Source organism: Gopherus flavomarginatus, chromosome 1 (assembly GCF_025201925.1).
Source record: "Gopherus flavomarginatus isolate rGopFla2 chromosome 1, rGopFla2.mat.asm, whole genome shotgun sequence".
Lineage (NCBI taxonomy): Eukaryota > Metazoa > Chordata > Testudines > Testudinidae > Gopherus > Gopherus flavomarginatus.
In genome coordinates this window covers 164,760,430-164,775,179 of record NC_066617.1, presented here as the reverse complement: position 1 = coordinate 164,775,179, position 14,750 = coordinate 164,760,430, and the positions used below count along the sequence as shown (strand labels likewise).

General features: G+C 41.7%; 1 protein-coding gene and 1 long non-coding RNA gene across 2 annotated transcripts in view; both read right to left on the bottom strand.

Annotated features, from left to right (window-relative positions):
* Positions 1-379: 379 nt before the first annotated feature.
* Positions 380-3,009, bottom strand: LOC127055740 (uncharacterized). Its single transcript, XR_007775598.1, has 2 exons — positions 1,601-3,009; positions 380-968 (listed from the first exon to the last, which is right to left on the bottom strand). It is a non-coding gene; the product is annotated as an uncharacterized LOC127055740 (long non-coding RNA).
* Positions 3,010-5,745: 2,736 nt separating this feature from the next.
* The window catches only part of ATG3 (autophagy related 3), a 33,279-nt gene continuing 24,274 nt past the window's right edge, over positions 5,746-14,750 (bottom strand). The window contains exons 11-12 of the mRNA XM_050937023.1: positions 7,166-7,234; positions 5,746-5,995 (exon numbers count right to left, since the gene is read on the bottom strand). Of these exons, the coding sequence (XP_050792980.1) occupies positions 5,914-5,995; positions 7,166-7,234 (151 nt within the window). The 3' untranslated portion in view covers positions 5,746-5,913. The remainder of the gene's footprint in view (positions 5,996-7,165; positions 7,235-14,750) is intronic.

Below are 14,750 nucleotides of genomic sequence, written 5' to 3'. Positions count from 1 at the left end.
TGACTCTGCTAGATCTCAGGGCAACCAATATTCCTGTTATTACTGCTTGCTGTACGCTCCACACAAGTGGAGGGTAAGGGGGAGATGTTTATGGCAGGGTAGAGGTTGAGGCAAAGTCGCCTGGCCGCTGATTACTCGCAGCCAGACACCAGGGCGGTTAGAAGAGTACAGGAGGGCGGTTAGAAGAGTACAGGAGGGCACAGTGCGCAGAGCTTTGAAAACCAGTTTCATGACTGGCCAGGCTACGGTGTGAAAGTTCTGTTTGTTTCTCCTTGATGAACACCTCTCCCTGCCTTGGTTCACTCTACTTCACTGTAAGCTAACCACTCTCCCCACCCTCCTCGATCACCGCTTGCAGAGGCAATGAAGTCATTGCTGCTTCACATTCATGCATTCTTTATTAAATCATCACACAAATAGAGGGATAACTGCCAAGGTAGCCCGGGAGGGGTGGGGAAGGAGGGAAGAACAAGGCCATACTGCACTTTAAAACTTAAAAACGGTAAAACTTATTGAATGCCAGCCTTCTGTTGCTTGGGCAATCCTCTGGGGTGGTGACTGGGTGGCCGGAGGCCCCCCCCATTGCGTTCTCGGGCGTCTGGGTGAGGAGGCTATGGAACTTGGAGAGAAGGGCGGTTGGTTACACAGGGGCTGTAGCGGTGGTCTGTGCTCCTGCTGCCTTTCCTGCAGCTCAACCATACGCTGGAGCATATGAGTTTGATGCTCCAGCAGCCTGAGCATTGACTCCTGCCTCTGTCAGCATGTTGACACCACCTATCATCTTCAGCCCGCCACTTCTCCGTGTGTTCATGTTGTGCTTGCCTGCACTCTGACATTGTCTGCCTCCACGCATTGTGTTGTGCTCTGTCAGTGTGGGAGGACAGCTTGAGCTCAGAGGACATTTCATCCCAGATGCGTTTTTTTCCATTTAATCTTTGCTAGCTTCTGGGAAGGAGAAACATATGCAGCTGGTGGAGGAAAAAAAGGGACAGTGGTAGTTAAAGACATTTTATAGAACAATGGATACACTCTTTCACGATAAACCTTGCTGTTAACATTACATAGCACATGTGCTTTTGTTACAAGGTTGCATTTTGATGGCTTCACCCCTCCCCACACCCTGTAGCTAACAGCAGGGAACATTTCTGTTCAGGCACAGGCAAACAGCCCAGCAGGAACGGGCACCTCTGAATGTCCACTTAATAAAACCACCCTATTTCAACAAGGTGATCATGACTGATATCACTCTCCCGAGGATAACACAGAGATAAAGAATGGATGTTTGAATGCCAGCAAACACCGGGACCATACGCTGCAATTCTTTGTTCTGCAATGATTCCCGACTACATGCTGCTGGCCTGGTGTGGCAAAGTGTCCTACCGTGGAGGACGGAATAAGGCTGTCCTCCCCAGAAACCTTTTGCAAAGGCTTAGGGAGTACATCTAGGAGAGCTTTATGGTGATGTCTCTGGAGGATTTCCGCTCCATCCCCAGACATGTTAACAGACTTTTCCCAGTAGCTGTACTGGCCGCGAATGCAAACTAATAATTAAACATGCTTGCTTTTAAACCATGTCTAATATTTACAAAGGTACACTCACCAGAGATCCCTTCTCCACCTGGCGGGTCTGTGCAGCAGCATTGGGTGGGTTCGGGGGTTACTGGCTCCAGATCCAGGGTGAGAAACAGATCCTGGCCATTGGGGAAACCGGTTTCTCTGCTTCCTTACTGTGAACTATCTTCCTCATTCCCAAAACCCGCTTCCATGTTGTGTCCTACTCCATTGACGGAGTCAAATCACAGGGTTGGGGGTCCTGGTGGCTGCACCCCCTAGAATGGCATGCAGCTCATCATAGAAGCGGCATGTCTGGGGCTGTGACCAGGAGCGGCCGTTTACCTCTGTTTTTTTGGTAGGCTTGCCTGAGCTACTTAATTTTCACATGGCACTGCTGCGAGTCCCTGTTATAGCCTCTGTCCTTCATGCCCTTGGAGACTTTTTCAAATGTTTTGGCATTTCGTTTACTGAAACGGAGTTCAGCTAGGATGGATTCATCTCCCCATACAGCGATCAGATCCCATACCTCCTGTTTGGTCCATGCTGGAGCTCTTTTGAGATTCTGGGACTCCATGGTCACCTCTGCTGATGGGCTCTGCCAGGTGACCTGTGCTGATCAGCTCACCACACTGGCCAAACAGGAAATGAAATTCAAAAGTTCACGGGGCTTTTCTTGTCTACCTGGCCTGCTTCTGAGTTGAGAGCGCTGTCCAGAGCGGTCACAATGGAGCACTCTGAGATAGCTCCCCGAAGGCCAATACTGTCCAATTGCATCCACACTACCCCAAATTTGACCCAGCAAGGCTGATTTCAGCACTAATCCTCTCGTAGGAGGTGGAGTAAAGAAATTGATTTAAAAAGCCCTTTAAGTCGAAAAAAGTGCTTCGTCATGTGGATGGATCCAGGATTAAATCAAGATAATGCTGCTAAATTCGACCTAAAATTGTAGTGTAGACCAGGCTTAAGACAAGGCTACTGCTGCACAGATGACAGATGTTTCTTTCTCTTTCCAAATGTAGCAGCAGGGTTTTTCCAGGAATCTTCTCAGAAATGCTTCAGGGGATACCCCTCTCAGGGAACTCTAGTGCCAGAAGGAAGTGACATGGCTTAAGTAGTGGGGATGGAGGAAGTTTGACAGTTTCAGATGGTTGACTTATGTGACAAATATTTGAAGAGGGTGAACAGGGAAGGAGGACTGAAAAGACCAGGAAGAGCAATAACAGAATTCAGAATGGTAGTGGTTCGAGAGGATAGAAACTACAGCACTGGACAAGTTTAGCCTCTGTCTTCCAGGGGGCATCCACTAACTGCACTTCCCCCATGTCCATAATCCATAGTTAATGTTTTCACCTAAGATTTAATCTGGAAAAGCTATGTTAATCAACTATTGCAATTAGGGGTATCTCAGGCACATAGCATTGTTTCAATGTTTGGGTGAGTACATGAGTACTCGTAGGTAAATTTAACAATTGTTGGGCCCAGCTTCATGCATTTGCAACATTGAACATCACTTCCAATGAGCAGTTAGGAATGAAACACTTAAGTATTTGAATCCAGGAAAGAACAAAAAAGGAGCACAAGCACAATCGCTTACAAATAGCAATGGAAGTTTATGGACCACTGGTGGGCAGGACTACTAACTACTAACCCACCAGGAGATAGAGAACCACATTAAAAAAAAAAAACCAAAAACCAAACAGTTAACATTTGAAATATTAGCATGGAAAATAAACTTTTTAAAACAAAAGCTTAAGGCACTGAGTTTGTTCTTCATAGAATATCAGGGTTGGAAGGGACCTCAGGAGGTCATTTAGTCCAATCCCCTGATCAAAGCAGGACCAATCCCCAACTAAATCATCCAAGCCAGGGTTTTGTCAAGCCTGACCTTAAAAGCCTCTAAGGAAGGAGAATCCACCACCTCCCTAAGCAACCCATTCCAGTGCTTCACCACCCTCCTCCCCCACTGCAACTTGAGACCATTACTGCTTGTTCTGTCATCTGCTACCACTGAGAACAGTCTGTTCCAGCCCCCATCATTTTTGTTGCCCTCCGCTGGACTCTTTCCAATTTTCCACCTCCTTCTTGTAGTGTGAGGCCCAAAAAACTGGACACAGTACTCCAGATGAGGCCTCACTAATGACGAATAGAGGGGAATGATCACGTCCCTCGATATGCTGACAATGCTCCTATTTATACAGCCCACAATGCCATTAGCCTTCTCAGCAACAAGGGCACAGTTGACTCATATCCAGCTTCTCATCCACTGTAAACCCTAGGTCCTTTTCTGCAGAACTGCTGCCGAGTCGCTCAGTCCCTAGTCTGTAGCAGTGCATGGGATTCTTCTGCCATAAGTGTAGGACTCTGCACTTGTCCTTGTTGAACCTCATCAGATTTCTTTTGGCTCAAGCCTCTAATTTGTCTAAGTCCCTCTGTATCCTATCCCTACCCTCCAGCATATCTTATCACTCCTCCCAACTTAGTGTCATCTGCAAACTTGCTGAGGGTGCAATCCTCGCCATCCTCCAGATCATGAAGATATTGAACAAGACCAGCTCCAGGACCGACCCTTGGGGCATTCCACTTGATACCGGCTGCCAGCTACACATGAAGCCATTGATCACTACCCATTGAGCCTGACGATGTAGCCAGCTTTCTATTCACCTTACAGTCCGTTCATGCAGCCCATACTACTTTAACTTGCTGGCAAGAATACTGTGGAAGACCATATCAAAAGTTTTGCTAAAGTCAAGGAATAACACATCCACTGCTTTTCCCTCATCCACAGAGCCAGTTATATCATAGAAGGCAATTAGGTTAGTCAGGCATGACTTGCCCTTGGTGAATCCATGCTGACTGTTCCTGATCACTTTCCTCTCCTCTAAGTGCTTCGAAATTAATTCCTTGAGGACCTGCTTCATGATTTTTCCAGGGACTGAGGCGAGGCTGACTGGTCTGTAGTACCCCAGATCTCCTCCTCCCCTTTTTAAAAGATGGGAACTACATTAGCTTTCTTCCAGTCATCCAGGACCTCCCCCAATTGCCATAAGTTTTCAAAGATAATGGCCAATGGCTCTGCAATCACATCTGCCACCCCCTTTAGCACCCTTGGATGCAGCGCATCCGGCCCCATGGACTTGTGATCATCCACCTTTTCTAAATAGTCCTGAATCACTTCTTTCTCCACAGACGGCTGGTAACCTCCTCATCCATACTGTGCTGCCCAGGGCAGTAGACTGGGAGCTGACCTTGTTTGTGAAGACAGAGGCAAAAAAAGCATTGAGTACATTAGCTTTTTCCAGATTCTCTGTCAGTAGGTTGCCTCCCTCATTCAGTAAGGGGCCCACCCTTTCCTTGACCACCTTCTTGTTGCTAACATACCTGTAGAAACCCTTCTTGTTACTCTTAACATCCCTTGCTAGCTGCAACTCCAAGTGTTATTTGGCTTTCCTGATTTCACTCCTGCATTCCTGAGCAATATTTTTATATAGTCCTCCCTGGTCGTTTGTCCAATCTTTCACTTCTTATAAGGTTCTTTTTTGTGTTTAAGATCAGTAAGATTTCCACTGTTAAGCCAAGCTGGTCGCCTGCCATATTTACTATTCTTTCTACACATCGGGATGGTTTGTTCCTGCAACCTCAATAAGGATTCTTTAAAATACTGCCAGCACTTCTCCTTGTACCTTCAAGATTAATCTGGAGGCCAAGAGAAAATACACTGAGTTAGGAATGAGAGTATGTATCTCCCAAAGAAGCTTCTTTGCCCACCATCTAAACACTATGCTTTCACAACATTTCATATAAGCCATCTTTGCTGTTTCTATGACGAGCTATTTTTGCTTGTGGTGCAGTACAAAGAATTAAAACTTAGACATGATTATCACTTCCTTTTCTCCTGCATCTTCTCAGAAAGGCACTTGAGCAAATCCCCACAAGTTTCACCATATAGTTCAAAAAATATTTGAACTGGAAGTTACTTGAAAAATAAAAAGCATTTTATTACTGGAGCCAAAAGAATCAAGCTTAGGCTCATACTGGAAAGCAAAGTTTTAACCTTTGATATGAAAGAGCTACTAGCTATAAGTAAAAAAGGTGCGTAAGGACTAGCTAGATTAATATGCGAAAATGAAAACCTATACTGCAAGTATAGGAATGAAAAGTGGTTTATTTTACACACAGATCTTCATTAAAAAGTAAGGCTGGTAGTGGAACTTTTTATTTTGATGCATAAACTTGATAAAAGTTGAATGTTACAGAAACAGTGTACAATGCTGAACAAACAAAGTCACATGTATAGGGTTTTGTTTTGTTTTTTTAAAAAAATCAGAACCAGTAATTAGCATAGACATTTGTGATTTCTAGTTACATTGTAAAGTGTCTTGTGTAGTCATATTCTATTGTTGGAATGACCGCTTGTACAAATTTCAAGAAAATAAGAAGGTACCTGAATCTCTAGTTAAGGTAAACATGGAGTAAAAGAATAATTAAACACTTACTTTATATCCAAGAAAACTAGGTGAAATCATGCCTTTGTAAGTGGCCTAAATCTTATTAGTATTTCATTAGATAGGAAAAGTACAGCTTAGAAAGTCTAAAGGGGGCAAGAAAACAATTCACTAATACAGTGAAGAATGGCACTTCAAAACTTATGATTTGAATGATTAGGTATTATTTCAAGTTTAATAAATTCACTTATTTAAAAAAAAAAAAAAAAACAACACTTTACCCTGCTAACACTAAGCCAGTTTTGCATGAAATACTGTGTGTGTACATTGAATTGCTTTCTACGATTTACCTTCCAGTTTAACTTGCTTTAGACACGTTACACCAGATAATCTGTCACATCCACAGGTAGCTTATATGAAGCAGATTCTATAGTTTGTGTCCATCTCAAACTGTAGCAGAATGAGACAGCCACGTGAAGGGTTAAAACCCTACACTATTAGCTTAGTTATCAGCCTACACTAGCTGTAATTTATACTGGTACACCTTTCTTGTTTATTCAAGGCCAGACTAGCTGGTATGAAAGCTACTGTTGGTGGTTCAGAGCTTTCAGCAGCACCCACAGCCCCCCTTCCCTTCTTGTTTTAGGGCAGGAAAGCCAAATGAAGGATTCATTTAATGGGACACTGGTATCTTGAAAGTGACATTTCTGTCTGAAAGTGTTGTACTAATATACTAATTGTGTAATTATTGTACCTACTGTTATTACAAGTATCATTTAAGATCCCTCATCTCAGAGATCAAAGAAAGTACTATTTGTACAAATGCAACTGACCAAAAGAAGAGTGAAAGCGACTAGCTCTAATGTGAATTATTTTCACTGTTCTGTTGGTCAATTGCATTTGTTTTAGAACTAGCATGAGATCACTAATGAACTTTGCTGGGGGATCTCAGTCAGAACATGCATGCTACTTCCCAGTTCCTGCACATAAGAAAAAATGGCAACTTGGTGTGCCTTGGATGTTATTGCTAATCTAAAAGTGACTTCTATAGCGGTAAGCCTCACAAATAACCTGCAAAATAAAGTTTTAGGAATGGGCAGAGGATGGATTAGACCTTTATTAGATCACGTACTCTTCAGAGGTCTCCTGACATTCCATGGAAAGGATACATATGAACTCCAAGTTCTCCCCCGCCTTCTGCAACTGTTTCAATTATTTTCTTCATCACTTCTGCATGTCTGAAAGTAGATTAGGACTCTTAGAGATATCATGCCAAGACAATTAAATCTTCCGTAACTCAATAAAATTAGATTATTTATGCAGATTAATAGCCTTAAGTATGACTGGATGGCTATGGAGAGTGGCATTTGGATAGGACATTTTTTTAACCTTTAGCTTACTGGCATCAAACCAACTCCAAACCATGATGAAGTTATTACCAACCAACAGCTGTTTGGTTAGGCTTCTGAAAGAATAGGGCATACTTAGTCCACATCAGAAAACACCCTGAAGAATGTCATCTTTGTCGGTAAGTTTCATGCTTCACCTTGGACACTGTTGCACTGTGTCAGAGAGGAAGTACAATTTATTCCAATGCTGTCTCAACAATGGAATTAACTCACCTGGGGGTAGGTTGCTTCCATCACTAAAACATTGTTTTAAAAAGTTTTGGTGCTGGGCAAGCAGATCAATGCATGAGAGTTTTCACAGACCAGTTTTAAACCATAAGATGCCCTCCATACTGTTAAGTCTCATACTTTATGGTTTAGTATTAGTGGCAATTGTCAAGCTAGTTATGGCTGAGATTCTTATTCCAGATCATGCACAAGACCTTAAAATCAAATCACACTAACAGAATACACTTCAAAGTTACAAGTTTAAAACTCAGATCTTGCTTTTACTTACCTGCCATATCAGAGTTAGAAAGTTCCAGTTTTTTGCAATAGTTGTGTCAACACCTTAAACTGCAGTAAGATTATCTTATTTTATTTTAGGGGGTTTAAGTTACATTTAACCCTTCCACAAATGGCAGTTTAAATTCACTGTCCCATTGATCAAGTCATTTTACTAGCTGTTAGCATAAATCTGACCATGGAGCACTGTGGCCAGAGTGAGATTAAGATCAGGTTCACTAATTATTTATATTTGTATTTTCAGCTAGCATCTTTCATACATGGTGCTTTTCAAAACTATGAAGAAAGCACTTCATCCACCACTGAAACGGGCTGCAGAGAGATAGGAGCAATTAGAATATGTTTAGGGCCCTTCGTTTTCAGTTTTTATTTTATTTAATTTTTCCCAGGAATTTATCAGCATTTATTACAACAACAAAAACATGTGGAAAAAAAATCGATGAAAAACAATTTTTCTGGGTAAATATTGGGTTTATTTTGGTGGACAGAAGGAAAGGGGAAAAATATTCAGTAGATTAATGCTTCGATGAATGGAATTTAAATATGGTTTGCTGCAAAACTAAAAACAATGCCACCTCCGAGTTTAAGGAAACACTCTCTCTAATCCCAATAAAACTTTTCATTTGAATAAAACAGTTTACTGTTTTAGACTTAGAACTACTAGCCTGTAAATGTTTACATTTACTAATTGGGCCATGCTGTTTGCAGTGCATATACTCAACTTCATCTTTTCTCCTGTTTTTTGGTTGTGTTTTTGTAAATACTTTCAAATACTTCTTTGTGTTCTGAAACTTATTCCAACACATTTTTGTTTTCTTTGCATTTTAGTGTCTCAGATCTTGAAAACGTTATCTGCTAACAGCTTGAAATGTGTCCAGGGTGGGCGTGAGTGTCATCAGTATGTTCAGATGTGTACACACTTCAGAGCTTGTGGGAGCGCTTGTTTACTGTGTGCATCTTCTAGACTAATACATGGCCTTACTTCAGACAGCTTTGCATATACACAAACTAATGAATTATCATAATACATATATCTCATGCAATGTATTGGACTTTCCTAATAAAACAAGTTATTTTTTATATATTTGAATGGCAAAAGTAGGGCAAAAATCAGAAAAAAACAAAATGCTTTTTGTAAAACCTGGGATATTTTCAATCAGTTTCAATTGAAAATGAAGGGGATTAAATATGTTGCACCATCGTAAGGGAGGAGAAAGTGAGTATTTCCACCTAATGACACTGGGGCAAAACTCTACTCTTTAAGAATAGCTATGGGACCTTTAATATGTCCACACAGACCACAAACCCAGTTAAAGATTTTATCAAAGCTCTACGTAGTTCACTTTGAGTTTATTTGCCCCAGAGAAAGGAAGGGCTTGATCATCCCTGCCTGGATCCAAACTTGTGCTTCCAGATCTGATGCTCAAAATACTAAGAAATATTTTGGCCAGTGGCAATTCTACATTTTACATACACTGTCCGCCATGCAAACCAAGTTATGTAATTTGATGGTCAGTAACTGTTCTTTGCTTGTGTAAGCTATCACCACTGTTTTTCTTTTATCTCAAATATGGGCCCAGATGTACTCACTTATTGGCATTCTAAACACTGGAAATGTTTCTCTTTTGAAGCGTCTGGCACTTTAAGCTGGCATGTTTTGACACATATCTGGAGAAACTGTATCAGTAGCTGCATATAGATTTGCTCCTGCCAATGCATCAGAACTTTTCACAACCAGTTACAGTCTCGAAGTAAAGATGGCTGTCTAACACATTTCCAATATAACATTTGTAGATATGGCAGGGCAGGGAGCAGCAGTGAGAAGGGATACAGAGTGGGAAGTAGAGAGGACTGAGCAGACAATATTTCTCATGCAGGATGGCAGGGGAGAGAAGGAGGCAGCAAAAACGACAAAGGTTGTGCTTCACATGAAGATTGCTTTAGCTATGCTTTTATTTTAGGCTTTTGTAGTCAAACCTTAATTTGTGAAAAAATCTTCAGATTATGAAGACGAACCAAGGGAAGACTGCAAAGAAATTAACAGGATTTTTTTTGTAAAAATGGTCATCTCAAACGGATCGCTATTTAGGGGAAGCTTACAGAATTTAACGAAAGGGCTCAAATAGCATCATATAAATGCTTAAGTAGATGGCTATTAATTTGCATTCAGTTACAACTCTGTCAGCTCAAAATCTAGCCATTTTGCTCATGTGAATCTGAGAATGCAAATAAGTGGTTACCATGTTATTAAAACGGATATTGTGAAGTGGAATGAGTCAGAGAGAAGAAGTGGTGTTGGGCAATATCAGAGGACCATCTCTCTCACAAGTTATGCTACTTGTCCTTACATGCACTTGCTGGGAAATCATAGTCCATTAACATTTTATTAGTCGCACTGCAATACTACTGTAGAGTGCATTGACAAAAATTTACACAGCAGGTGCTTTAAATATTTATATTTCAGGAGCAGTCAAGCTTTTAGCCTCTCTGAATTCTCTCATGTCAGTTCAGCCATGCTAAGGCTGTTTCATTCTAGTTCAGAAAGTAAAGGAGTTCATTCCATTGCCATTGAATACTTCATCTCAAGACAACAGAACAATGCTGCAGCTTGGTGGAAGAGTTATTACAATAGCACTGCAATTTTTCATTATACAATCTAGCCATAAAATGCTGCCATTGTGTTCCTTAGAATGCAAGACCTGACAGATTTCAATAATTAGCAGTCGCATAGGAGCCAGCATATTAGTGTCACTCTTTCATCCCTACAGTTTTTATAAAAATATGCACAAGCACTTGTGAAAGCAGAACAAAGACTGGAAAGATCTGAAGTGTTAGATTTGAGCACTTCATTTTTAAAGGGAAGCAAAGATCTTATAACTTCAATATCAGCCACAAGCCTCTTCCCTTCAAAGTAGAGAAAGAAGAGAGAGTAGTCCTGCAGTCTGTACTAGACTAAGCCAGAAATTCTAGGCTCAACAGTCCCTCACAATTTTAAAGCGAAACATGTACAAAAAGTAATCCTGGGAAATGCTTTTGGGTGTGTGATGAAGGATGGCTACCTGGACTCTCAGGAGTTTTGAAGAACAGATGGGAAATTGTATCTTTGCTAGACATTATCCTGTATCAAACCACACTTTCTGGTTTTCAATGAGAATGAAAAGGAATGTGAGGCAGCCATGTGAAAACAGTAATCTGAAGAACTGCAACCTAAAAGGGTCTTGAAGGCCTTGTTTAATCTAGAGTTTAATCATTTTGTAATTAGAGTTAAATGTTTGCCAGTTAACTTGAGCTAGCTAGATACTCCACCAATGTTTATTTCACTACAAACATTTGATCCACCCTGTGTCATAGAACAAATGTTTGCAAATGATGATCTACACATGTCAACCATATTAGTTGGCTTAAATTAACTAGCAATCAATTAACTAGTTACACTAGGACTAAGAACTTTCATCCAGGTAATGTCAAACATTGCTACTCCTATCAAAGAAGATTTGGTGACAGTCATGCATTGGGCTCTTTCAGTCCCACAGCCTTCAACAAATGGAACAGCCATCAAAATAAGCTTCCTAACACAAAGGCCTCAGTAAGCTCTCACTGAGAATTTGTTCTCCCAATTCCAAGGACCCTCTTCCTACCAGTGTAGGAGACCAAATGAACTCCCAGGAAAGTCTTTCAGACTTCCATGCACCTTGAACATATTGTATTAAGTGACTAACTTAAGTTTGAAAATGCTAGCCTGGTGGCTTAGTTACACTTTGTGAATTGTGGAATTCATGTTCATTAAAAAAAAGAAAAAAAAGTTATGTCAAAAGAAAAAAGGTTTTCCAGAATGGAATGAAACAGGACAGTCTGGTCCAACAAAAGTGATTTGTCTCTTGGGCTTTCACCATGACAAATGTCAACAGGAAAGCAAGTTTTAATAATGAAGTAGGGAAAATTCAAAGATCCCCCATAATAAAAGTGTGTCAGTGTGGAACCTGTTTATGAAGATGACTTCTGTAGCTGCTCAAACACAGTGAAGTGAACGAGAACTAGTAGCAAAACCAGCATTAACTTTAACTGCAGCTTCCTGGACCTCCAAACTGACCAACACCAAGCCATCTTGGAAAGCACTGAAGTTGGACACACTAGGTGGTCTCCCTTCTCTACTCCCACAACACTCGTTATAATACAAACTATAGAGTGAAATTGCACCATGGACACTGAAGGACATAGGAGTGAATCCTTCAGCTGACAGTATATCACCACTTTTTTTTGGGTTAATTCTTTAAATCACCAAAAAATGCAGTTTTAGGTCAACAAACTATTTGTGAAATCATCTCAAGTTCATAGAAAAGTTTTGAGCAAACAAATATCAAAATGTTTCGGAAAAGTCAAAGTCACATTTCATTTTGACCTGATTCAAGGATTTTTTATTTTGATTTTGGGCACTGACAGTAGGTCTAGAATTACAAAATGGGAGAGGGGGAAGATAGGAGGAGGGGCAGGGATGGTGATGCCCCCACTCCTTAAAACTCACTGGGATGCAGACTACCCAGGTTCAATTTGCAGAGAAGGAATTTGAACTTGGGTCTCCCACATTGTAGGAGAGGGTCCTAGCCCCTGGGGCAAGGGGCTCTCTCAATTTCTCCTCTTGAAACTGTTTTACTTACAAATAGTGGATAAATAATTATTGGAGCAGAGCCTTGAACTTAGTCTCCCACATCCTAGATGCACGCCCTAATGAACCCATAGGCGACAGAGTCTCTTTCCCTGACTCAGTCACTTTTCATTGCCCCATTCCTACATCTACAAACTTGTGGATCAGCATTTATTATTGACAAATTGACTAAATGGCTGCCAATTGACTACTTCTAACAGGCTTTCACCCATCAAGCAATTGCCAAAACACTGTTGATTGAACAGAACGTTTTAAGTAATGATTCAGCTAGTGGTTAGCGTGCGGCTTGCCATCGTATCTCTTTCAGTTCCTCTTTTGATACACATGCTACAAAAGAAAAACTGCTGAGTGAGCAGGCTGCCAGAGTGTTGTGAGCCAACAGGTACTTTCCTAGTTGTCGTCAAGCATAGCCCTATGTACATCACGTTGCACAATCTATGGGGTGGGTAAGGCTGTGACAGAGATGAGAGGAAAGACTGGAACTTATTTGTTAAGCAAAGATTAAAGCAGCACCCCTAGCTACCATTTCTACCTGAAATATCTAGAAGCAGCTTGAAATCCAACAGGTTCTTTTAACTTCAAAAGTTAAGTGACTAGAGTGGGCAATTCCCACTCAATAGTCAGACACCTTTCACCCTCTGCCCCAAATCAAGCACTTCCACACCATCTATTTCAGGGGTAGGCAACCTATGGCATGCGTGCCAAAGGCGGTACATGAGCTGATTTTCAGTGGCACTCTCACTGCCCAGGTCCTGGCCACTGGTCCGGGGAACTCTGCATTTTAATTTAATTTTAAATGAAGCTTCTTAAACATTTTTAAAACCTTGTTTACTCTACTCTACATACAACAGTTTAGTTATATATTATAGACTGATAGAAAGAGACCTTCTAAAAACATTACAATATATGACTGGCACTCAAAACCTTAAATCAGAGTGAATAAATGAAGACTCGGCACACCACTTCTGAAAGGTTGCCAACCTCTGATCTAATTCATAGACCTTAAGGTCAGAATGGACGATCATGATCATCTATTCTGACCATGTCCACATTGCAGGCCACAGAACCTCATCCACCCGTAATCTCTGGCTGAGTTACTGAAATCCTCAAATCATGGTTTAAAGACTTCAAGTTACAGAGAATCCACCATTTACAATTCAGCTTGATTTTCTGATGGTTCTGAAGCCCAATCCAGCTGCCTGTCTCCCCTAGGTGTCTCTCACACACAGGCACATGCCAGATGAGATGGTAGAGAACTGCATATTAAACAAGCAACAACTGCCCAGATCCCACTCTCTGGCTCTTTGAGAGAACAGCTATTTAATTAAAACCTGTATATGCCTCCCAGAGTCTGTAGTTGCATTAGCACTATCAAAGGCAGCTGGCCAATTTACTAGTATCAGCAATAGTTAAATGCTCCATGTCCACAGCCAGAACATATACTAACAAGACCTGAGGTAGCTGTACCACACACTGGCCTGAAGCCAGACTGACAGGACTCAAGGAAGATCAAAATGCTGGTTAATATTGGAGTGGTCTCAGTATAGTCTCAGCTTTCCCTCTCCAACCCACCATCCCTCCAAACAGGAAGAGCAGCAATTGGAGAGACTATGAGCACGAAAAAACTGCTTCTTAAGCACAGGCCTAAGTTCCTTGACAAGAGTGCTGACACTTTGCTCTGCTGGGGAAGGGTGTGGATGGTGAAAGGTGTGTGACAGTATCTACCTATAGTATTCCCCCTGAGAGATTATCCCAATCTCCCCCATCCACCATCTCTAGAACCTTGCTGAGTGAGAGAAATTCAGCTGAAGAAGTTATGTTGTTTGCCAGCAGACTCATGCTGGTAGGTGCAGGATGCCCAAACACCTCTCAGCAAGAAATTCAACTGAGCAGACATGCTAGATTCAATACACCGGGGTGGTCAAACCTGTGGCTCCGCAGCCACATGCTGCTAGTCAGAAGTTAACATGTGGCTCCTTGTATTATCGACTCTGGGGCTGGAGCTACAGGCGTCAGCTTTCCAGTATGCCAGAGGTGTTCACTGCTCAACCCCTGGCTCTGCCACAGGCTCCTGCAGTGTTGCTCCTCACCTCACTCATGTAGGTCTGGGGACATACTGCAAGGAGGAGCCAGCCAGAGACTGAAGCTGGCGGAGCAGATGCAGAAGCATTGGCTGTT